The following is a 26,044-nucleotide window of genomic DNA, read 5'->3' as shown; positions in this document are numbered from 1 at the left end:
TCAGTTATACAGGTACTTTATTAATTTCAAGTGATTGCCACTTCCCAACATCCTTCCACCCAAGTCACAACATTACACATACTGGAGAAGGTTGCTCTACCTCCAGCAGTGTCACAGACTGGTCTGCCTTCTGCATGCAGGTCAATACAGACACAAAGGTTCTTCAGAGGTTTAATGCCACTTACCCTATGTATGGAGATAAAGTATTATTAAAAAGGTTTTAAAGGAATCATTATTTTTATTAAAAACTCTTAAACAGTTTTAAATTATAGTAGTAGACAGCAAGGCAATAAACACACATTCTAACTGCACAGGGCTGATATCCTGTGTTTTGTGAATGCTTGGCAAACTAAACATGTTAAATATGAAGCAACTTGTCCCCATGAAGGAGAAAGAAATAGAAATTAACACAGTAGATTTAGCCAAACTTCATACCTGTAGGGCCTTGCTCAGGTGAAGATACAAATTACATCTTCATGTACTGGAGGAAAAGTTAAATTATCCTCCCTCTTAGATCAGCTGAGAAACAGCTCAACACAAACACCCCGTTTCTTGCACAGCTCTTTTATTTGCACCAAGCTGCAACCACTGGAACTGTCTAGCTGACTGCAGAGGGATGAGCAGCTACTCTGCTCTCCTCACAGACCACAGGCTACTGGGATAGATACTGCCTAAAACTGGAGAAGTTACTTAACAGTGTCAAAAAGTTCTCAATTCCGGAGGCCTTTGAAGCCAGAACTAAAGGTTTTTTATTGTTGCCCACAAGAACTATCAGCTGAAGCTGATACTGGACAGAGGACTGAAACCCATTGGTTTTGAACAACCCATCAGTTACTCCTCTGGATCAATAATAGTTTAGCAGAATTAAAGTAAGTTATGAACGTGCTGAAGTTAAAGAGAAAAGGTGCACTGTCTGTTTAGATATTTTTCTAGTTAACACACGGATATTTTAACCAAATACAATGGCAGATTTTTTCTTAAAATTTCACAAGTTTTGTACTGATCATTATTTTAGCATTAAAAAAAAACTTCATTTAAACAGTAATGCTCAGTTACCTACATTTAATCACAATAAAAGAAAAGTATCTTCAACCGCAAACAGAATGAACACATCTATGTAACAAATTCTAAATCAGAAAGTATGCTTCAGGAATTATCAGTACTGCAGCAGTGTTAATCAATTCTAAATTGGAATGCTGGAAACCAAAAGATTAAGACAGAACTACATGAAGAGTATTTCTGTATCTTTTATAGGACAGAAACCTTTGTTCATGCCTTCTGGTAGCCATCATCTTCTTTTGAGCTGCACCTACAACACAAAGAACAAGTGAACGAGCAACTTTATGCTTCTCCACGATAGCTCAAAACAGTTCTGTAGGCATTAAGGGGCTTCTTTTCTACTGCTCTGTTTCACCAACTCATTTCACTGTTTTATATCCCTATTTTAAGAATAAAGTACAAAGCAACAGAGAGACTAAGCTGTTACTACATCTGTGTAAAACTGCCCTCAAAAGTGCTGCCTATCTTGTAAAAGTGCAAGCTACTTTCTGCATTTAACTAGCAAGCAACTAGTGTTTCATTAAGCATGAAAGCTAATTTATCATTTCCTGTATGAACAAATATCTTAATACATGGAATTAAGGAGAGATTTTTTTTTTAATTAAGAATTTGACAATATAAATTGAGAAGAGACAGGCTGAAGGTTCCAAATAGGCATAAAAAACCACCCATCTCCTGGTTGTTTTCGTAGTTAGTTCATTACATCTCCTCGGTGGGGTATTCCCCACCAGCAGAATGACTGCTTTGTGTCATTTTTCCACTCTTGAGTGCACTAAGAGTGCATGACTGTTGCCATTATGTACCTAGACGGATACAAAACCCCTTCTTAATTCAAAGTATTGTAAAGTATGTGAAACTGGTGGGGTTTTCACAGCTTGTCCAAATATATTAATAAAAATTAAAAGATGAACATTGCCAAAGAGAACATTAAAACAGCAGTATGGACCAGGGTTTATACCACGACAACCTGCAAAGTCTGATTCTGTTTTCCTCGCCCTGCATAACCAACTCAAATGTTTCAAGACCTTCTAACTTGTTGCTAAATGTTTATCTACACATGCTGTCAGAAATAACCTTGTTAGGAAGGTGAAGTTGGTGTCTCAGCAAATCAGACCCATGGAGTAGGCGTTGAGTGGCCTGTGACTCGCTTTCCTTTTTCTCTTTCAGCACCATCAAAAGGAAAAGTGAGAAAAACAGCACAAACATTAGTTAAAGCCTGAAGTTAATCCCATGTCCTACAGGAATAATTTCATTACAATGAAAGCAGACAGACATTATCTGAAGGGGCTTTTACTTTGTTTTTCTTTAAGCAGTGATAATTATAGATCTAATTTACACAGGCTACAGCTCCCCCAAAGATCATAATGTTTAATAATCCCTTTAATTAAATCATTAATAGGAAATGCAGGGGTGGATCTTACGAATTACCTGATTTACCATCACTGAAGACAGATTCTTTTAAAAATGGCTACAAATGCCTTGTTCACAAAAGACTTTATTATCTAATGATGCATACTGAAAACATACAGAAATCTGCATGGTCCACTTTACATGCAGCAGAACAATCTTCACTTTACAATAAGTAAGTGTCAACTGTTTTATGCAAGAGACAACACTTTAAAGTCACATTTCTTAAAGAAAAGCTTCATTTACAAAAGAAATAAAAGGTAAAGAAGCAATTACCGCTTTTAAAAAGCAGCTGCTTTGTTCAAGAGTGGAAGGTTTATGCCTGTATTGAAAGACAACATGATCACAAATAATGAAAACAATGAACAAATGAAACACTTTTAGCATAAAGCAGTACACTTTCAAAATGACATACAAATAGTTAAAAATTTCCTTATGTTGTCTATCTAACCTTTAGATATAAGGTCTTTTGAACGAGATCCCAACAATTGTAATTACTAAATGAAAACTCTCCTGTGTCTGTTCTATGTCATAGTGAACTGTATTTAACAAAATGTATACAAAGTTTATAGCAAGTTGATTAAAAAAATTAAAGTAATAAGAAACAGTACACTGAAGGCGCTCTATCCATCAGGTGCGCACTCTCCAAGTCTTACATGTGATGAACAGAACAGAAGTTGTAACTATGCCACGGTTACAATGCCAGAAAAGAAAACACGGTCATTTATCAAACATGCAGGGAATTCTGCCACAATGCTATTGTCTCTCATTTGTCAGTTGTTCCAGTAAAATAACAGCTTAAACACCAGTGATGTTGATGGGTTAGCTTACCTTCAGTGTACTGAAAGTTGTACACAACCTGCTTTAAAAGAGGAGACCATCCCTGCGGGCAGGCTCAAGAAGGAACAGACCCCCTTCGGCACTGACTACACCAAGGGCATGCTGCTGTGGCCTGCACACACACACCTAGGAAAATGTGAATATAAACAGCATTTATGCTGGCCATTTTTTAAAGACAAAAATGAAGCCAAGTCTGCTAAAAACAAATCAACCACCCAGTATTACTGCTCCTTTCTTTTTTTTCTTTTTTTTTTTTATATAACAGATGCTTTTTTCTTTTTATAATATATACGAACTGCAACCATATACATTAGCATTGTACTTCTGTGCAGTCTTGGCAATTAAAACAGTTCTACAGTGAAAATTTTCACATAAGACACAAAACAGAATTACTCTAACATTTCTAAAAGAAATATCAGCCTTGATGTTAATTCAAACGTATCATTGCTTCCTCAACTTTGCAGGGGAAATATTTATGTTTATATACATTAATAACTGCTGTGAAATTTCTTCAGTCTTTGTATCTTAATTACTCAAACCCTTTGAACTTCTTCATCTGGTTTAAATTTTTTCCTGGATGAAGGCGTGTTGCAGAGCCTGGTTGATGCTAATCCGTTTGGCTGGGTCTAACATTAGAATCTGGTCCAACAAGTCCTTTAGCTGGTGTACTTTTTTACGCTGGTCTTCAGGGAGTCGTTGGCACCCAATCAAGTCTGCTAACAGGTCCTTGGTTGGATTAATGGTGCTCATAACAGTAACTTTCTCCTACAAATGCAAAAATGACAACCTTGTAGAAGAGAAGGCATGAAACCTCTTATACCTTTCAGAGAGGTTTAGCAGCAGCTTTTCTGCAGGGTTATCTCATATCTGATCAGCAATGCTCTTCATCATCATACAGCTTCGTAAATCCTCATGCAGACAAAGGAAACGAGTGGAAGCAATGCTGTCAGGGGTAGGCCAGACTGTATCTTCTGGCAACAGCAGGTACACGTAGGAAATTTATGTCCCAGTTAACCAAGAACATAATTTTTAGCAGGGCCTGTTGCGATAGGATGAGGGGTAATGGTTTCAAACTGAAAGAGGGGAGATTCAGGCTGGATGTGACAAAGAAATTTTTTACAGTGAGGGTGGTAAAACACTGGCCCAGGTTGCTCAGAGAAGGGGGAGTTGCGCCATCCCTGCAGACACTCAAGGCCAGGCTGGCTGGGGCTCTGAGCAACCTGTTCTAGTTGAAGGTGTACCTGCTCATTGCTGGGGGGTTGGACTAGATTACCTTTCAACGTCCCTTCCAACTCAAACTATTCTATGATCAAAATTCCACATGGAAAGTTCCCATAAAGTTCTGACCACTAAATTGAGCGATTCTTGATGAATATACTACATTACAATGTTACAGAAAGTAACAGTGACCTCCAACAACTTAAGCATATTATACTTAAGTTGGACAAACTTCTCTAAAATGAAGGCACAATTTCTCTTATTAGTAATTTAAGGACAGACTAGGTGGAGATATCCTGTATACCTACCAAGATTAAAGTTAAGATTTTTCTTAAACGTACTCCTAAATTGTAGGAAAAATCCTCTGTTGCCAGTTCATAACTATGTAACCTGTCCACGCTGCTGCAAACGGACATTCAAATAGTTTTAAAAAATCATACTTTTAATTAAGATGTCAAGATATATTTTGAAAGACTGTAATAGTCGACATAGTAACGACTTACCCTTTCTGTCACTTTATCTACTTCTATATACATAAAGTTGAGATTTTGATCAAAGTGCTGATCTTTGAACACACCTTTTCGAATCATCTAGAAAAGAAGGGAGGCAAGTTTCAGGCTAATTCTCTGTGTCACAAATTTCACAATTAACATTAATGTCTAACAACTTACTGCAACATGAATAATTCACTACTAATGAAAAATATATAAAAAAGACAGTAAGAAATGTCTAGATAGAGTAAAAAAATACAGCTCAAACCATCTGAAAGGACACTGTATCTTCCATTGACTTACGTATTCTTTTCAGGTCACTGCTTAGGTTTCTGTTTTCACTTTATATTTAGTCTATGAAAAAGAAGCTGTACACTTTCACTTCATAAGATTTCAAATCAATATAAATTATACTGTCAGAGAGATGTCTGATATTTACTTGCTGTTAGGAGATATATAAGATAAGAAAGAGAACTGAGAGCAAAAAAAGTATATTCTACTCGTCACTACAGCAGTTTCAGACAGTAAAAATACATACTTATTTTTCTTACCTTATTTGGCATCTTTCCTTTGAGATCCATGGCTAGTTTCAACATATGGTTATTGGTTTTGCCAGGAAAGAGTATTTTTCCTGTATAAAGTTCATATAATGTGCAGCCTACAGACCACATATCTATACCATAGTCATAGGTTTTTCCTATAACTGAAAGAGAGCAACTTCAGTTAACTCCATAAAGCTAGCCTTAAATTATATCACAAAAGCAGACAGATGAAAAAAAAAAAATCTGATCTGTCACTATGTTGGTGCTCTTCCTCTTAGGAATAAAAAGTTACCACAGAGGAAGGATGCAAACCTTTTACAGGATCCTTATTTCAGAAAGGGAGGTTTTTATCTAATACCCAAACTAATCAGCATGAATTAAGTTAGTAGTGAGAACTCAGACAATACCTCTAAATTAAAACATAACCATAATAAACCAGAATGACTTCTCCCTGTCCTCACTGAGCTGACCACCAACATACACAGAGTCACACAAGCATGCTCTCAAAGTCTGAATTTTTGACTGCCACCATATTTCCAGAGTGATGTTTTGCTAAGACCAAACAGAGAGTAAATTCAAGTTGAATTCTTATCTGCTGGGACTGGTACATCCTGCTACTGCATAGTAAATACTGCTTATGATACATGTAGCCAATCCAAAATGAAACTTACTGATTTCTGGAGCTCGATAAAATCTACTAACTAGATACGGTGTGATGTCATTATCTGCAACATGCGAAGCTGATCCAAAGTCACAAAGCTTTAATATTGTTTTAGATTCATTCACCTGGAAGTTAAACAGAAATGTCCATTAGCACTATTTGCAGTCAGAATTGCCGACAGCACTGTGAAAGTGGCAATACATTTAAGTTGGAGATAAGCATTCAGTCTTTAAACTGGAGGTTCTTCCCATATTTCAATCCTTCCTCTCTGTATTCTAAGGAAATCGTAAAACTTTCTTAAATTGAAAGTGACAGATTGTGTCTTCAGAGTCTACAAAACATAAAAAGGTCAGTTTCACATAGTCTCTGCCCTTATCAAAATATCCTTGGTGGACCCAGATTTCACTCCAGATACTAAAATTCTATCAACTTACACTTTCAACTCTGGTTTCCAGAGTACCACTCCTAAAACAGCATAATATTCACACATCTCATGCTTATATAGTAAGTTTTACTGCTGTGATGGCTAGAAGAGAACACTTTTGAGTAAAATAAAAATCTAAGTTTGTCACAGGAATGACCACCAAGAAAAACAATGGAAAAGTGTTTGATTCCTCTGATGTAGCTCTCATGGCCTGCTAACCAGAATGTTTAACGGAAACCCAAGAGGAAAAAAAGCAGTAAGGACTTTTTCCCCATTATCTCGTTCACATAAACAAAATCTTCATCCATAGTCAACCTCCTTCCATTTTGCAGAAAGCATGAACATTCTTCAACTATTGATTGGAAAAGGTCCCAAGATTTCTCCTAAGAAAGGATACTGTCTTAGTTCAGAAGATCTGCTTTCTACAGGATACGAGTGGATGCAGGTTTTTCTGAGAAACATTATACTAAATAGAAGATTTTCTTTAGATGCTGTATTATATTTCTTACTATTTATACCACAACAGCATTTTATGTCAACGGTAAACCCTTAACGTTTTCAGTTATAGTAAATTTTGACTTCACTAAACTAACGGAATATTGTTAATTTCAAATACTTCATTTCACACTACAGACTGTGCAAAATAAGTTTCAATTATTCATTACTTACCAAAATATTATCTGGTTTAATATCTGCATGTAGGATATTGCATCGTTTAAGAAGTTTTAAAGCCAGGAACAACTGCTGGCTGTAAGAACGCACAGCTTTAATATGGAGCCCAACATCTTTCCCATACTTCTTCAACACCTCTCGTAAATTCATACTATTAAAAGAAAGAACGGGAGAAAGAACAGAGAAAAGCTTAAAAAAGAAAACTAGTTGCCTCCTAAAACTGTAAGATAAACTTCAACAAACCAGTTAGCTGTAGCTGTTTTTAGAGAAAAGCAGCATTCAACATACATACCCCTCTGTTAGCTACAGTAACAAAACAAAAATACTCAACCAGATCTATCCTATATTGTATAATTACTTAGTAGACTAAGCTTACTTATTTCAGAACACATTTAGAATCAAGATCAATTTGAGAGGACTTATTTGCACATGAACAACGTTTTCTTAACAACTGTAAAGCCTCTGTCCTTGTTTTCTTCAGAAATAAGTAACGAAGTAAGATACAAGTTGAGGAGGGGATTTTTTGGCAAGTTCAACAGCAGATAAAAAGATAACAATTCCAGGACAAAACTAAGCTCCCTGCATTCTTGAATCTTGGCAATAGAACAAGTATCAAAACAATAGCAAAAAACCAGAAAGGCAGTGATCACTCAAAAGTACTTTACTTTTTTACAGAGAACCCCAACATTTGACATTTTACCTGAGTGGCTCAAATACCAGACAGAGATGTTGTTTGTGGTAGAAATGTCTGAACAACCGTAGGCAATGAAACTTGTCATCAGGATCTGCATCATTGAGCTTCTTCAAAAATTCCAGTTCTTTTAGACCAGTTTTTTGCCTGTAAAAAGAAGAAATGGTGGTAAAACAAAATCAGTGAAATCTTAATAACTTTTTTTAAATCTAGACATTCACTCGCATGGTTGTAACTATCCAGAAATGGAAAAGTGTCCTGTCATTACTTAATGTATCACGGCTTAAAACAAAACATCACAACAGTGGTTTGCTGTCAGTGTCCACACACTGGGAAAGTTTATTTAATTCTTGTTCTTCAGTGTGCCTTTGTAAACACCTCATCCTTTTGCCTCCCTCCCGCCTGCATATAGAGCTATAATTAGATTTCCTCCTGTAATGTGACACTTCAGTTTCAAAGAGCACTCAGGAAGTTCACTTTAAGAAAAAAAACAAACCACCAATGAACAAAAAACACCACAACAAAAAACCCCAGAAAGTATTTAAACACATAAGCTATTAAAATTTTCTAAGCTAAACTATGTATCTAGACTGACTGATAACTGCCTTCTTACATTGGTAACATACCAAGCTGAAATAGTTATCAACCCCCCTTGAAAAAAAAAAAAAACCACCACACAAAAAACTTTCCTAGACACCTATTCATATAACTCAAAAGAACCCAGTTACACACACAGCAAGACATCTTTTAGAACTTCCAAGGTAAAATGCATGGAGAAGATTTTCATTTGTCTTTAATGCAAGAGGACATACTATGTGACTGTAGAAATATTGCAGCAGGTACCCAAAATGAGTATTAAAGACAAGTCCTCACACAACACAGTTTCATAGATCATACTTTTCACTCATGTTCACTCATTCTGAAAGACCTATTTTTTTTTTTTGTATTTTAACAGGGAGACTCCTACCCTCTTTCTATATCCTACATACACGGAAACATGGAAGTTGCAGATGATCAATTAGGAATCAACTCATAACCTGCCAACTCAATTTGGTCCATCCAAACAAAGTTTTCATAGAATCATGGAAAGGTCTGGGTTGGAAGGGACCCTAAAGATAATCTAGTTCCAACCCCCTGCCATGGGCAGGGACACCTCACCATAGACCAGCCTGCTCAAAGCCCCATCCAGCCTGGCCTTGAACACTGCCAGGGATGGGGCATTCACAACTTCTCTTGGCAACCTGTGCCAGCATCTCACCACCCTGATAATAAAGAATTTCTTCCTAATGTCTACTCTAAATATACCCTCTTTCAGTTTAAAACCATTCCCCCTTGACCCTGTAAAAAGTCCCTCTCCATTTTTACATTTTAGAGTCCATAACTCCCATCTCAAAAATTTTAGGGCTGGGCAGGCTTCATAATTAACTGTAACTTTGTTCCTTGCTACCACTGTTGCCTGCAGTTTTGCAAATGAGAAAGTGCCTGATGAAAATCAAGTACCCTTCTTCCTGTGATAGCTGTAAAGTGTGGATACATAGTCCTCAAGCGCTTCCCATTATCTGGCTCATATTAGCAGAAAAGGCAGGAATCACAGCTGTAATCTGTTACTTCACTTGAAACAAAGGGAGATTCAAATCACACCATGAAACACTTGCAACTGTTACATATGCTTTGTTATTATCAAGCAAAAACATTACTTACATAAGTTCGTTGTTCCTGATGATTTTAACTGCTACTTCTTGGTTTGCTCTTGCCATGTCCCTGGCTCGCACTACGTTACTGAAGACTCCCTGACCAGTGTAACCATAGACATTGTAACGTTTATCTAGAACTTCACCTATATTAACACCTGAAGGATAAAACCAAGCAATTTAAAGTTATGAGTGACACACATAATGGATCTTTGTATGAAAAGTAAACCATGCTGTATAGAATTCAAGGAAACAGGATAAATCAGTTTCACAGCATATAATGTTTTTATCACCTAGCTTTGTGGAAATCATGGGGAACAAACTGTGATTCTGTATGCCTGGAGTTTTTCAGTAACTGAGGTTAAAACTTGCATGCTCATTTCATCTATCACATTACACACTTAATGAGCTACAATGACATGAGAATAACAGTTCAGCAGTGTTACATAAGGATCTTTTCCATTCAGCACCCTTGCTCTACCTGTCCTTGCAAATCAACAAATACAACTTACGGTAATAGCCCTCTGCGTCAGTCCAGTTATCCCTGAGATTAGGGTTTTCTTTGAAGTCTTTTCCAAACCCAGCAGCCCTTAGACGAGCGCTCTGAAGAAAGCAAAAAACCAAACACATCTTTGCTTCCATGCTCTTTGTCCATGATGTTTACTTACCAAAAGTCCTACTGAAACACTGTTCCTTTCCACAGTACAAACACACTTAACTTGTAGGAGAGAAACTACTGAACGCAAAATGCTTTGAATACAAAATTTACATACCATTATCTAAAGACTGATGCCAGGAAAGAGGATGAGATCAGCAAACAGAACTATCATCAAACAGAAATGGGCAGTTTCAATTAATACCCATAAGGAATTTATACAACTCATGTGAGATGTACAATTTGGACCATCTGAATAAGATTTTACTTACAGTATGCTTATAGTGAAAAAGCTTAGCAATTTGTAAGGAAAATGTAATTGCTTAAGCCTTGAATTTCTGTTTATTTGATGCCACTTCACAGATTTGATACTATTTATTTGCCATCATAAAACTAGTACAATTGCTAATATCTCTTAAGAGATCTGGCCATCACAAACTCAAAATCTATGAGTAGTAAAGTCTATCTTCAATTGAAGATCAGTTTTTGGAAGGGGAAACTGCTCACTTACAAGCCATATTAAACCCCTACTTGTAACATGCAAGTTTTTAAAAATACACCCACAGACACTATCCTTCAAGTATTTCTATTTTTCCAAGTTCAAGGTGTTTTGAATTTTTGAATTTTATTATTATTACCAATATTACTAGAGTAAGACCATGGCAGCCTTCTGTCACCAATGCTTCTGTTGTAACTAACTGATTACATCTATCATAAACCAAAATTAACTAGAGAATCTCTAAGTTGAGAAGAAAGTTGTCTTGCCTTATACCTCAGCATTATGCATCAGCAACAATGTGGTATATTTACAGAGAATGGCAAGTAAAGTCTCAAAATCAGTCACTGGGCTATCAATATTTGCAGGACACTTAAACACACTTAGAGAAAAGCTGCTAGAATTGTATAAAACTAAAACCAGGAATTGTATCTCTTTATCCAAATCAAACCATCCAACCAAAAAAAACAACCCACAACCAACCAACCAACCCACTCCCCAAACAAACCACCACATCACTCCACAATAGCATCATCAGCAAATTAAAATATCTTACACAGATCCTTTTTAGTTAACCATACATGAAGCTCTGAAAAAAAGCTCATAATTAGAACAGTGCAGCACGGTAACATTAACATAAAGCTTAATGTAATAGGTTTGTTACCGTGCGCTGTTATAAGTCCTATTCAAACAGGAAGTGAATTCCCCAATTGCTAACTCTGGTAAAACTAATTTCAGCAGGCTTTCTTTCAGTGAAATACTAATCAAGAACTACTTTGTCTGCTTTGGCTGATCAAAAGATTCAGAGCATGCTATCCAGTCAGTTACACATGCTTTTACAAATCAAAGCTCCCACAAACCTCAAGTGACAGTATTCTCTAACAAAAAACAAGCAAAACAGTAAATCATGTATTTCAACTCCAAGAATTACCTACATCAAAGTATGCAGCGAACATATCATCTGATTCTGTGAACATGTCAGGAGCTAGCAGTTTCTTCTGAGCTGAACCTTAAAATGAAATTTACATTACTCAATGTGAAAAAAAAAAAAGGCAAACTAGTAACTCGATCACCAGTATAACTCATTATGTGCTATATTATCACGATATAACCTAAGATCAGTATGTTGGCAAACAGGTTGCTCTACTGTTTCTAGCAAATACTGGTTTACGTTGTAGAAGTACAAAACTCATATCGCTTCAGTTCTTCAAAGCACTCAAAAATTTATACCTCCTTGAAAAATTAAGTATAATAGCTTTCAAATAATTCACACAGCAGAAAGAAGTACACACGTAAGTGATTCCCTACAGATAATGACTATGCATAAATGTATAAAAAGAAATTTAAAATGACCATGTATATACATAAAACAATTACAGATGCATTTTCAATATCTAAGTTCAGGCTTTTCTGCTAACTAGAAACCAAAGTTGTAAAGCCCAGAATTTGTTTCTTTGGAAAATGTTTTCTTCAACCCTGTGAAAAGGACCTAATGTGCAGCTTTTAGCCGAAGAAAGCCTTAACTATTATGCTTAGGAGAAACACTTTTAATGTGGGCAAGATTATCCATTTCTCAGCTTTTTATCATCTTTAAAGTCCCAAAGATATTTTACTTGGTTGACAAGATAAAAGCAAAGAAGTATAAATTAAGAAAATGTTAGTGAAGGCAAGGAAACTTCAAACTATTCTGTAACAGACATTACAGTAGCATCCCTTCATGACCATAGTAAATCAGACACAATAAGGTATAAACCAATGAAGAAAAATAAATGGTTAAGCTCAGTTGCTTCAGGTCTCATGATGCATATATGCAAACACTTCCATACAGAATAACTACACTGGAATCTTCTGACAGCATCAAAACCTCTCATCCATCATGTTGACACCATTGTTCCAAGGTACAGACCTGTCATCTACCACTATGGGGAGACAGGTTATGCCGCTGTTCCAAGACACAAGCCCTTCCAGCAACTTTCTCAAATTTTTCTTTTTAGTTCCAGTTATTCACTGGGCTACAATGAGTTGTAACTACTTCCTCAGCAACTTACTATCCGGGCCCTGTATGAGGTCAGTATACAAATGAAAAACGGCTCTTAAAAAAAAAGATGATCTACTGCTTCCATCTGTTGTTATAGCCACCTCCAACCCAGAACTCCATCAATATATGAAAATTCTCAGATTTGAGTGTAACTGATCTGTTTAAAAAAAAAAACAACAACCAAACACAACTCTTCTTTTGTATTTTGAAAACACCTGTGTAGTTAAGTTATATTTTCATACACTTTAGTAGACAAAATCATAAAGGAGTACACGCCTCAACAAAAAAGGAAAAAGATGTTGTCTGTTACACACAAGAAGACTAAACCTAAACTTGCAGTATGCAAATAAAGAAAAAGTGCATAGACTGCTCCTTCCACCTACATTGCAGAAGAACAATCTGAAAACATATTGCTCAAGGAAACAGCAGGACAAGCTACAGAGGAGTGCACCAGTGCCAGAGGGGCAGCTTTATTACTTCAAGGAGAAATGCCTGCTAGAAGATAGCATATTTAGACCCCAAGGATACATCTAGCACATGATATGAAATACAAGTTAACAGTCCAACGATTTCCTGGAGGGGCTGGGCAGGTTTCATAGCCCTTGTTAAACAGTGCGCTGTAGCAATTAAAAGAACTAGCTCAAGTACAACCACACAGCAACTAGACACACCTTTGACTAGTTGGAAGACTGTCAACATTACAGGGTATGCTGGAAGATGCTCCATGTTCCTTTTGCCGCAGCAGGCACAAGGCAGGTTTTATATCACAATTTATTCCATTTCAATATTGCTGTATAAGAGATTATGTGCAGGGAGGAAGAGGATGAAACAGCCATTTCTTCAGCAAGAAGTTATGCTGTGAAAATGCCCCGACTTGCAATGACTCTCGAAAGTCTTAATCATTCTAAATGACTACAAGACCCAACTATATTCTGACACAGTGGCTCTGACAAAAGACAACAGCTACAAAGGGGCATGGTAACCAACCCAACCCAAAATAAAGACTAGGACTGTATTAAGTTTCTACAAAAACAACATGCAAAAGTGGAAAGAAAAATGTGGAAGTTAAAAAGGAAGTTAACAATAAAGACAGAAATTATTATTTGCTTTTCCAAATGTATGGTATAAATTATGTTGAGAGTTACTAGAAATATATCATTCATGCGTATAATCTTCCTCAATGAGAAAGGTTTACTTTAATGTTGAGTACCATGACATTTGTGGAAACACTCAAATTCTGACCAAAAAAAGTCAGCCTACTTCCAAGTCTGCAAGTATATAAGAAAACCAAGCAAAATGTCTGATCTTTCAAAACTGTAGTAAGGTTTTAATTCTTACCATTGTTCTGTTCAACTGTCATGAGGTTGTGCTTGGCCTTTACTGATGCCTCAAATGTGTCCACGTTTTCCCGTTCGTACTCCTTGACATCAGCAGCTACTCTTTCTAGGATGTCATCAGGCGAATTTGAGCGACTACGTGTACTGCTCTGTGGACTGCTTGGTTCAGATGGTACAGATATATTACTGTCTTCTGTCTGGCCTTTGTATTTCTATAAAGAAATTTAATTATTAATCTCACCATCTCAACTTATCATGACTTAAACATTTTTAAACTCAACCTTCCAAGGGCTTGTGCTAAAACTTTCATAACTGCCTAAAGGCAACAGATTATTTGTAGAATGTGATATACCTCTTGAAAACTCATTCCACACAAGGCACCAGAGCCCAGACTGTAAAATAAGCCTAAAAAAAAAAAATCATGTGTGCCTACAGCAATTTTTATTGGAGATTAACTATTTAGCTGTGTGCAACAAAATGTTAGTAGCTAGAGATTCATTATTAAAGCATTCCAGCACACAAGTATTAAAACAAAGTCTTTAAGGAAAAAGTAATGATTTTGTATTTTACATCCTAGAAACTTTTCTATTTCTATTAGTATTATGGTACGGAAAAGTAGTTTTTAGATTCAGGTTTTTTATTTGAATTGGAAATCCTGTTTATTCATTTGCTTCTGTTGAAAGATTTCAGAAGCATTAAAAAAATGTTGAAGATAGCACCTTAGAAATTATTTAACTTACATAGTATGACATAATGCAAATGTGTAAGTTCAAAATCCCCAAAAGTTCAAAATCAGAATGAACAAATGTTGCTACCACACAGTTACCAAGGTGAAACCATTCAGTAATACAAGCAGAGGTTTTCCATTTAGGGAATGAAACTCCGGAAATTTGCTTCCTGCATGGACCAACAACAGCTATAAAAAGCCTTTAAAAATAATTTATTTTATATGGCTTTGCTCAGTCACACTTCTGAAGGATTTTACAACGGGCTTTGCATAAAAGCTAAACCAAATATAGTGCTGCTTAGACTGTCAGAGAACGTTTAAACTGTGGCACAACAATGATTTACAGAAGAGTTGTTTCAGTCTTAAAAGCAATGCTGTTGCAATAGAGGTGTCAGGTTTATCAGAGACTAATATTTACAATGAATTAATTGGAAAAAATATAATAATTATTACCATAATGTAGTAATAGTCGAAGGGCCTTCCTTTAACACAACATTTTACGCTAAAAACGTAAGATTAGTTTCTGTAACCCACATGATAATATAAACCATGTACCTGAACAATAGCTTGCCGCTGTAATCTTCTTTGTCTTATCTCTGCCTCTTCATCCTCTTCTTCCAAATCAAAGTCTTCAAGACTATAAATACATAATTAGTTTCTACATATCATCATAAACATAGTATTATCTATGGAGTTTTACCAAATGCAGTTCTTTGGCATAGAAAGCACACAATGTATTTAACAATAGCTGTTCAACTGACTCAGAAAGCAAAGGTGCATTAAATCCCAGTGTGTATGTTTACATCTCCTTACAGAGAAAATTTATCTTTTGGTATCTCATTAGGACTTGGTGTGTTTCATTTTTAACTGCAAACAACTAACAGTGACTGCTTTTAAAGAGAAAAACAGCAACAACAAAAAAAACCCAAATCTTTCTCCTTTTCATTCCAGCATCATTCTTCCTTAATAATCTGGTTAAGAATGCACACTCTCGTGCAATTGGATTAAGTAGATATTCATTAAATATAAAAACAATTTGCAGATAGCAGTTGATCCTTTCAGCTATTACACTTTTTCCTCAAGCAATGAGCTTGAGAAAACAGACCAAGTACTTTCACAAGATACCGATCAAGTTGAATTTAGAAACCTGACAAGATATCATCCCCTCAGGTCTGCCCACTAGCCAACAGGTCTTGATATTTCTTGCATACTCCGAAGTTTTTCAGATCATTCCAACAGCAATCTGACAAGACCACAAATAAATACTATAAAACATGACTGTGGTTTTACATGACAACTCAAAAACTACACTACGAAGACAAAATGTCAGCTCATTCTCCGTATCAATGGATCTCTATTTTTAGATAACCAGCGCAAGTTAGAAATTCATTCTTACTTTTCATCTGATGAAGACTCCTGTTCAGCTTTCATACCCTCAGAAAGGCTACCTTTGAATTTGTCTTCTTTAGCTTTGCTTCTGCTCCTACGCCTATGGCCACCACGTGACCTGGACCTCCTTCGAAGGCGAGATCTACTTCTTCGGCCTCTGTCCCTGGTAACAGTGAGAGCAGTTTGGGGTTTGTTTGGTTTTGTTTTGTCTTTTTTTTTTTTTTCCCAAGAAAAGGAAGAAAATCTATTCATAAAACATAGAGGTACATAAGGACTCCAAATAATAAAGCAAATTAACTGATGGAGGACAATCTGAATTCAACTATGCTAGCATACATAAACATGGACAAAAAATGAATTGCCTATTTATACAAAACAGCAATCTTTATTTGTTTAGTATTACTGTATTTTACAAACCACATTAAAAAAAAATGCAGTGTGTCTTTACCTCCTGCGAGGAGACCTACTCCGCCTTCTTGGAGATCGGCTACGTCGAAGGGGTGAACGAGACCTTCTTCTAATGGGGGACCGAGATCTTCTTCTGGATGGGGACCATCTACTGGGTGGGCTAACATCTTTTGATCTTTCTCGTCTGGACAAAATATCATCTCTGGTCCGTGTTCTTAAAACAGAGGAAGAGAATGGTAGTCAAAACTGGAGCAAGCTGAAAACAAAAATCACAGCTCCCTCTGAAGGCTCCCTTTAAAATCCTGCTGCAGGTGAGGGACCACCAGATGGGCTTCTGAGGGAGGGATGGACGCATACGCTGCAGAGGTGGCTGCCCTTCCTACGTGTCTCTCCCCACCCTGGGAAACATGTGCCCATACCTAGGTCTTGTTTAGGACAACTCTGGAAACACAGCTTGCTAACTGCTACCACAAAGCTAAGAGGGGTTTTAAAGCAAAGCTTGTGTTTAGGTCTTACATAAATAGTGACCTATATTCATCTTTATCAGAAGCAGTATTTAAACAATAAACAAAGCCCCAGAACTAATCCTTGAGAATTTTCCCAGCAACTTCAAAACACAGTATCGAAATTCAGGACAATGCTACTTCACAGCAATGACTCTGATGTCTCCTTCAATCTGTGCACTAGAACTGGACAGCTTCAACATTTCACACAACAGCTGAATACTAAAACTCTCAATGTAAACCAACCCTTGGCAAAAAATAATTCAGATTTGACTCTATGTACTATTCAAAATTTGTTCATTCTTGTCTATACAGATCCACAATTATTCAAGGAAAAAAAAACCAAAACCCTGACGGGAGAAGTATATTAAAAGGCTTCACTGTATTCCATAACAGCAAGACTTTGAGCAAAAATTGGAAAGGACAGAAGCTAAAAATATTTAACCACCATTCTAATGTGGCTCCAACAGAAAATATTCCCAGAGAGTAGTGACGGAAAATATTTGCACACCATTGTTCAAAGAAAATGTTGCTATTCTAGTGCTTTTTACTATCCTTTTTTTTTTGTTGGGGCTTTTATTTATTTATTTTTTTTTAATCAGACAGGGACAAGTTATTTCATTAATTAACAAAAATCTGTTGAGTCTGAGAGACTCTGTAACTTTGTTTTTGTTTGAGACTGCTATATCAGCTTCTATTAATGTAGCTACTTATAATGACCAGGCATAAACACCGATGCAAAATACCAAACAGTGGGACAGAAGGCAAATTTATGCACATGCAGAAGTAATGACAGTTTCTACAAGCAATTTCTGCAGACTCAAGTGCTGGAGCAGGCATTTTAACTAATTTAATTTACATTACGTGCTTGTGAACGATATTGGAAAAAAAGTCATAGGATGAACTGACAGTTCCAGGTTTCCTGGCTAACAAAGTGGTGGTACTGCCAAAACCCAATCAAAATAGCTGTGAAAAACATGAATCAATTCAGGGACTAAAGGTATGAGATAAAAAGTAGAAACAGATTAAGATTCAAAGTAACATCATATGATGAGTAACTTCACTCAAAGGCCTAAGAAGCGTCTTACGTGATTAGAACATTACACAAAACAAACATGAAAAATAAAATTACTGGGAATTTTTTGTTAAAACTGTTCATTAAAGCTCCTGAAATTCTCTGGCAGCCTGAGTAATTACAGGTAGTTAAAACTCCAACATAGCTGGAGCTGGTTCGGAAATGTCCCACAAAGGAAGATTATTCCTGCTGATTTGCAAACACTTCCAGCAGCAAATATTTCTTAGTATTCCTCCACTCACATGCTGTTCACCATGGTGCTACAGAAGTATGAATTTGATAGCAAAATTCTAGACACATGCATCACTTGAAATTGTGTCTAGACAACTAATCCAAACTGGCTGCAACACAAGCTGTCATAAAAAATGAAAGATGCAAAATGCTACAGAAGAAGAGTCAAACACTTTGTCAAAGAAACCTAGTGGTTATGTGCCGATACATTCCTGACTCACCAGAAAGCAGTCAGAGAAACTGCTAGCTTACAGTACTTGCTTAACCTGGTTAGCACCACTGGGGCCATCCTACAAAGCACCTGCAGTACTGCCAAGCAGCAGTACAGACAAACAAGCTGATAAAGCACCCATGAGAAGATATCCCACACTGAAAACCACAACAACCCTCAGTGATGCAGGCAGAAAAGCTTTCACATTTATGAGGTGCTTATTTACTGAGCTAGATTTTTGTGGTTCCAATACATGGTTTTAAATTAATAATTTCTTGTTCTTAATTCTTGGGAGTGGATGAAGCTAAAGCCCATAATAACAAGTTTTAAATTACTCATTATTTAAAATAATGCTAAACCCTTGCCTGTTGAGCTTGTTACATTTAATGAATTACTTCCAAAAGAGCATACACTTATATTATTTTCTGCTTGGGAACTTACATTCAGGCCTTCTCATCTTCAGAGAAGATGATAGTAATTACTGCCTCATAATTTATGATAAATTTCAAGGTAACTGCTTTCATAGGCTAAATTTTCTTTTAAAAACATGCCAAGACAAAAAAAAAATAAAATTGAAAAGTCTTTCTCCTTTGAGTGTATGCAAAATATGGCAATGATATACAACAGAGCAATAATGAAGCAACACTACTGTACCTCCAGCAAATGAAAAATACGAAATACTTTTAAGGAAAAAACAAAAAACAACAAAACCCCCCAAACAAAAAAAAACCTACAACTGTGAGAAAGGCATCTTGAAGTAAAAGATTTGCTTACACTCACAGATACTGATTCTATCGCTAGGGTGTTTGGGTTTGCTTTTTTTTTTTAAGGGGAAAAAGGGGCTAATTATCCACTTTTGCCCAACGCTGACATGTAACAGAAGGGACTCTCACCCCAAAAAAATTCCTGAAAGCAACAGAACTATTAACTAACAAATAAAAGATAAGCTACATTCTGAATCCAACTAAGCATCAAAAAGGAGAACCTGAGCTATAAAACTTGCTCCCACTAATGGTGTGAGTGCAAATTAACTTGGCACTTTATCAACCAAAGCTGAATTTGCATGTCTGACAGCTGGGGGAAGTGTTTTTTAAAAACTGAATACACACAAAGTCAGCTCATAATATAATGCACAACCTGATTACCTTTTTTCATAGCTATTTTCAGAATAAAACAAAGAGATAAACACTGAACTAGTAGATCTTTCATCCTGTAAAGTGTTTTTGAGATTGGTCACACCACCTTTAAGTTACCTGGGAGAAGACAGACGCCTCCTTTCTGATTCTCTTCTTTTCCTTTCTGCAGATCTACTCCTCACTCTTCTAACTGGAGACCGGGTTCGGGAGGGGGATTTACTCTGTTTAGATCTGCGATCATTAAAGAGAGGGGATCTGCTTCTTCTCGACTTTTCACGCTGCTTGGGAGATAAGCTTCTTCCTTTTGGGCTACGGCCAGGTCGCCTAGGGGACCTGTTTTCTTTCCCTGAAGAAGCATCTTTAGAAGGAGATTTAATTGGCTTTTTTTCTTTGTCAGTCTCTGATCTCCTAGGTTTTCTATCTTTGGACCGTGATCTTCTATCTTTGGATTTGCTTCTTAGATCTGTAGGAGACTTAGATTTTCTGCCACGATCTCTGCTTTTGTTTTCATTTACAACTGGGGACTTCCTGCGATCTCTTGATTTACTTTTATCATCAGCCTTATTTCTATCTTCTGGTGGGGATTTAGACTTTCTGTTTTTCTCCTGGGATCGCCTTTTAAGTGTTGGAGACCTAGACTTCCTTGTCTGATCTTGAGACTTACTTCTCTTATAAGGGCTTTTGGATTTCCTCCTTTCTTTTGACTTGCTTCTAGTTGTCTTGTCTTTGATTCCATCAACTCCTGCCTTGCCTTTCTTCTTGTCAGATCTGTGCCTAGTCCTTTCCTTTGACTCACTCTTACTTCCTTTCTTGGAACTGGTTTTATTGTCCACAGGTTCTAATTTCCCCTTAGTGTTTGACTTAACTGCAGGTCTTGTCCCATTCCGTGCTTTTTCATTTATCTCCCCCTCTTCTTCAGATCCTGACTCATAACCTTGTAATATTAATCCCATTCCAGACTGGACTTTTCCTTCCATTAATTCATTTTCAAGTTCAGCTTTCAATAATGCTCTTTGTTTCTCCAAGTCTTCCAGAGGAGCTAAAAAATCAATTTTAGTTCTTTTAGCTGGTCCATCTTCTTTGTCAGAGGCATCAGCAACCTCTTTCCATTTATGTTTCTTGTGTTTGTGCCTGTGCTTATGTTTTTTGTCTTTATCTTCTTCTGAAGAATGTTTGTGTTTCTTGTGTTTACTTCGGTGTTTGTGTTTCTTTTTTTTGTGTCGGCTGTGCTTGTTCTGTGGTTGGTCTGCCTCTGATACTTCCCCATTTTCTTCATTTACACTTTTCTCGGATGCATCAGCATCCTCAACCCTGCAAAAAATAAAAAACACAGATCAGTACTATCAACTCACTGCAGTCCTTAATCCTGTGTTTAAGCTGACAGTCTTTTTTTGTGATAGAAACTAAGTGGCATTTAATTACCCACCTTTGGCAGAACTGAAAGTGTACAACTAACGTAACTAAATTCTAACAGCAGATACACTTCTTCATGAACAGACAGTTATGACTGCAAAAAAGAAACACTACAGAAGGTAGCTACAGCAAATACACTAATAAAACACGTATGTGTGTGTGAAATCAATGCTTATGCTTTTAGGTTCAATACTTATGATCTGTTAACAGTGTAGAACAGTGCTGTGTATTTAGGCCTGTCAGTTTATCATCACTTTGCTGCTCCACTCCGACGCCTAACCCAAGCTACACCTTTTAAAAGTGTTTTCAAATAGCAGAACACAGCTGTGCTCCAAAGATCAACACTTATTTCAAGGGATGATGCTGACCACCTAATGAAACCTTCTTGCAAAACCTCACAGTTGACCAGTTCTCTTAACTGCAATTTCCTTCTCTAAGTGTAGATATATGCTAAAAAACAAACCAACCAACCAAAAAAAAACTCAAGAACTGTTCTTACTGTGCACTTGTATTATTTATGCAATATGAGAAACAGGATAAATTAAGGAAGTCTAAATTCAGAAAAAGCCTTCTGATAGTATACTGAAGACTATCAGCTCTCCCCCCCCTCCCCCCCCCCCCCCAAAATAAATCTATAAGCTTTAAACCTGTAAAATGGCATTGGCCAAAAAGGCTGAACACAGGTTTACAGCAGGTTATTAAAGTAACAATAACATACAGCGTTTTTTCTAAAATGAACAAATCAGTTTGCTAGTCCCAGCAACAAGCAAATTAAGTAGTGGGTGTACTTAATAACTTAAAAAAATTATCAAATTGAGCCCTGATCTTATGCATTCATTTCTAATATCCTTAGATGCCGAAACTGGCTTACCAGTCAGGTTTTTTTCATACTGTTTAGCAAATACCTACTGATCTCCTTCAGAATATCAATGAAGTTACTATTTGTGGCAAGACAAGACTTTTGCCTTTTGAAATCTGTGACTGATTACAGGTGCCTGAGTTCACTTTTCTATAAACTCACCCCGTTTAAACTACAGATTTTAAATTTACTAGCTAACACTTTAATAACTTAAATATAGCCCTTTCAGTATCCAAAGCCTCATTCCTTGAAAAGAAATCCCCTAACATGATGGTTAGGAGCGGTGCAGGGATGTACACAGAAATGTAGAAGTATCTTCCAAACTCTACTAGTTTCATACAACAGTTGTTTATGAAGAATACAACCAATGATCCGATACATGTATCAGAGGTATTCTAAGCCAGGCCTAAAGAATGGCACTTCATTATAAATGCAATTAATGTCTTCCTAACTAAGGCTAGGACAGTCAAACAGTGCACTACTACAGATTCTCTCCTGCTAGAGTTAATGCAAATTCTAGTACTAGTAAATAATCCAGACTTCTGCAACATACACTAAAATTATTTGCTAAAACCATTGACACTTTAATGCTCTGAAATGAGCAACTTCCAAGAGGAACAGGCAGCCTGAGCTATAAATACGCAATATTTACAGACTTAAGTCAGAAGGCTGTATACCTTTTTACATCTTTAATGCTACTTCTGCTTACTCATAACATTTAGGAAAAAAAGTGTTTTTCTTAATTGCTTCCTCCTGACACTCCACACCATTATGACAACAGAATACCAGAAAGCAGACAAATTGCCTTAAAATGAGTTTGCTCTATGTTACATTTGGTACAAAATACAGGAAAAATAAAGAACAAGTATTAAATGTACAACTTTTTCAACCTGGATTTGCAATCCAGAACAAGTATGTCAGTGACATAAGTTTGCTAAAGGGCAGAAAAACACCACAAGGCAAACTTTAAGGAAACTATACATCTTTCAAGATTTTGTTAGATACAGGATGGTGTATAAGTCCCAGAGTACCAAACTGATGGTACTTCAGCATTATGAGAACATTACAGAACAACAAAAATCACATCTGTTCAAGTCACTCCTGGTAAGTCTTCCTTATTTTAATAGCAGAAAGTGTCGCTGAAGGAAGTTGTTTTATTATTGTATGTATTTTAATGCTATGTAATAATCCTGTCTTGTATTCTGTAAAAGCAAGCTGGCAGTGGAGACGCCAGGCGAGATGCACCACCACGACCACTACAGACAGCTGCCATCTTTTTTTGCATTTACTCCTCACCTATAAAATTGCTACTAACTTCATTAACACGCATGAGATAGCCCATGAATGGGTTTATTTTGAGTAATTCCATCAGCACATGGATAAATTTTTGTTTCATTTCAGTGCTTAACAGGCATAATGACATGAAGGAGAATCCTTTTAAAGATTTCAGAGGGTGATGAGGCCATTAACATGTTTAGGTGCTAACAGCATTAAACAGAGAGGAATTATGCCATAAGCTGTCCCACTTTCTTTTATTTTTAAATTTAAATAGAATGATAGGAAGTTCAGGAAGACTGTCAAAGAGATTTTACCCATCTTTTCCTAAATCCAGACATCATCAGTTAGTACTTTCTTACTCTCAGTTTCCCTAAGTAACACTAAACTTTGTTCGTCGTGTGCTCACGCGTTTTATATGGTCCACATGTACTTCTACTGCTTTTCCTCACCTGTTTTTCACACCCACGATTAACAAACAAAAAGAAAGCTCAAATCGCAACTTTTCAAAGCAGAAAAAAACACAGCAGGTTACATGGCTAAAATATTTGTATAGTGAAGAGAAGCAATAAAGTCAGCACTAGGTTACCAACTCCGGGCAAAAGTTCCAGAGGAGAAAGTGTTAGTGAGCTTGTGAGTGCCGACAAACCTAAATCTCACGGCGCTAACCGGGCTGCCAGGCAAACGCAGCCCCGGAGCCCCGGTACGAAGGGGAGGCGGCTACTCGATTTTCGCTTCCCAACGGGAGCCGGGAGTTGCCAGTCATTTCGAGGGCTGGAAGGAGGGGCCGGCGGCAACAAATCGGTTTTTGCTTCCACCACCACAGGCACTGTTCATAACGCGAGAGCGTCCGGGACCCGGGGGAGGTGGGCTCACCGAGGGGCGGGCAGCGGCTCGGCGGCGGGCGGAAGGGCAACCCCGGCCGCAGCACCCGCTGTCCCGGATTCCCATCCCGCTCCTCCGGCGGGGGGTCTCGCTCACATAACGAGCCGTGGGGCGAAGGGGAACTCCGGGGAGCGGCAGCCCAGCTTCGCCTCGGGGATGCCCGAACCCTGAGCGCCAGCGGGCGCCCGCCGGCCCGCGCGGGCTGCGGCCTCACATCCACGCGGAGGAAGGGCTCGCCCGCCCCGCTTTCCCAGGGAGAGGAGGGGCGGGCGGAGCGGGGACCGAAGCGAGTAGCGCCGCAGCCCCTCAGCTCTCCCCCCCCCACCGAGGCGGGAAGGCGCACGCAGGGCGGAGGACACGCGCCCGCAGGTCCTGGCTCCGCTTCCCCTCCCCCATGCCCCCAGCGGGCCAGCTCGTGCGCGCCCGGCCCCTGAAGCGCTTCCCGGTCCTCCCTCCAACACACCCCGGGCCCCAGCCGGCGGAAGGCGGCTCCTGCGTCCCGGGCCGCCAGCCACGGGGCGAGCGGCCCCCGGAGCACCCCCTCTTCCCCGGAGCAGCCACTGCCCCATATCCCTCCTCCTGCCTTCACCACCTCCACCTGAGCCGCTCCTCGTCCTCCTCCCCACACTCCCCTCGCCTGCACTTCTCCTTCCGCCTCCCTAACGCGCCACGGCAAGGAGACTCCCAGCCGATCTCTTACTCGGGCGGTCGCTGCTCGGGCTCCGCCGCGGCGGCCATTTTGAACTTCCAAACTCCTTCGCTGCCGCTGGGGAGACGCGGGGCCGCGGCGCACGCGCACAGAGGCACCGCGGTGGGTGGAGGCGTGCGGGGTGAGGTGGTGGTACAGCCGGCCGCCGGAAGTGAACCCCGCGCTCTGCGTAGCGAGCGGGCCGGAAGCTCCGCCCCCGGGGCGGTGCTCTGCGCGCGGCGGGAGCAGCCTGGAGGTGGGGGTGATGGTGGCGGAGGTGGGGGGAGGAGAGGGTTGTGGCGGGTGTTTGGCTGCGACACCTGCGTCTGTGGTGGTGTCTCCTCAGGGAGCTTCCCTGGGAGAGGGGTGCCGCTTATGTTCGGAGAGGGTCTGGCGATGGAAGGGGCTGCAGCCCAGGAGTGGTCTTCAGGGCGGGCTCTCCAGAGGCGGCTGGCGCGCCTTGTGAGGAGGTTGTTCGGCTTGGTTTGTTCTCTCAGGTTCCGTCTGACTGTACCGGGTTGCGCGGGAAGGGCGGGCGGGGTGCTGGGTGGTACCTGGGGGTGCGATGGGGCGTGGTGGATGGGTTGGAGGCCTCCGGGTGTCAGCGGCGCAGGTCTCTCCCTAGTGTATTCCGCTTTGAGGTTAACACAGCCCGCCTGTTGACAGGAAGTGTTATAAACTGAACATGCAAATGCCGTGGTACTGTTAACCTGTAGTTCGTTTTTAAATTCGACAGATGATTTGGGTAATCACTTGTGGCATCGTTTTGCTAATGATCAAACCCCTCACTTCTTTCAGGTAGTCTTAAAATCTGCACATACCGCTTGGACTGGAATCCGAATCTAGATTTTATAGAGACTTAGAGTTCTTAATAATTTATGAAGTAGATTTTAACTGCTTTGTTTATTGTTATTTGTAGATTTATCTACCACTAACTATGGAGTATAATTTAAATACAAATATTGACATATTCTGTCAATGAACCTGCATCGCTCTGAGGAAATCTTAACATCCCAGTTGTA

General features: G+C 38.7%; 1 protein-coding gene across 5 annotated transcripts; it reads right to left on the bottom strand.

Moving 5' to 3' along the window:
* Positions 1-25,210, bottom strand: PRP4K (pre-mRNA processing factor kinase PRP4K). 5 transcript variants are annotated; one of them, XR_009964605.1, is made up of 19 exons: positions 25,035-25,199; positions 20,020-21,213; positions 16,787-16,960; positions 16,346-16,501; positions 15,505-15,586; positions 14,224-14,434; positions 11,783-11,856; positions 10,209-10,299; positions 9,707-9,854; positions 8,015-8,152; positions 7,312-7,465; positions 6,229-6,343; positions 5,567-5,718; positions 5,028-5,114; positions 3,298-4,071; positions 2,743-2,788; positions 2,134-2,219; positions 1,264-1,309; positions 1-186 (listed from the first exon to the last, which is right to left on the bottom strand). XR_009964605.1 is itself a non-coding variant. In XM_062617791.1 (15 exons), exons 1-15 carry the CDS (start codon positions 25,070-25,072, stop codon positions 3,868-3,870), a joined length of 3,018 nt encoding a protein of 1,005 aa, XP_062473775.1. In that variant the 5' UTR covers positions 25,073-25,199; the 3' UTR covers positions 1-3,867. The 5 variants fall into 5 exon arrangements, 1 of the variants encoding a protein (XP_062473775.1); XR_009964606.1 differs by having other exon boundaries at positions 2,743-4,071; XR_009964607.1 differs by having other exon boundaries at positions 2,134-3,432; positions 3,794-4,071.
* Between the last annotated feature and the right edge of the window lie 834 nt (positions 25,211-26,044).

Source organism: Pezoporus occidentalis, unplaced genomic scaffold, assembly GCF_034315485.1.
Source record: "Pezoporus occidentalis ecotype Australia unplaced genomic scaffold, CSIRO_AGI_Poc_V1 ctg2, whole genome shotgun sequence".
Taxonomy (NCBI): domain Eukaryota; kingdom Metazoa; phylum Chordata; class Aves; order Psittaciformes; family Psittacidae; genus Pezoporus; species Pezoporus occidentalis.
Note: the sequence above shows the minus strand (reverse complement) of the source record. Positions and strands in the feature narration are given on the sequence as shown.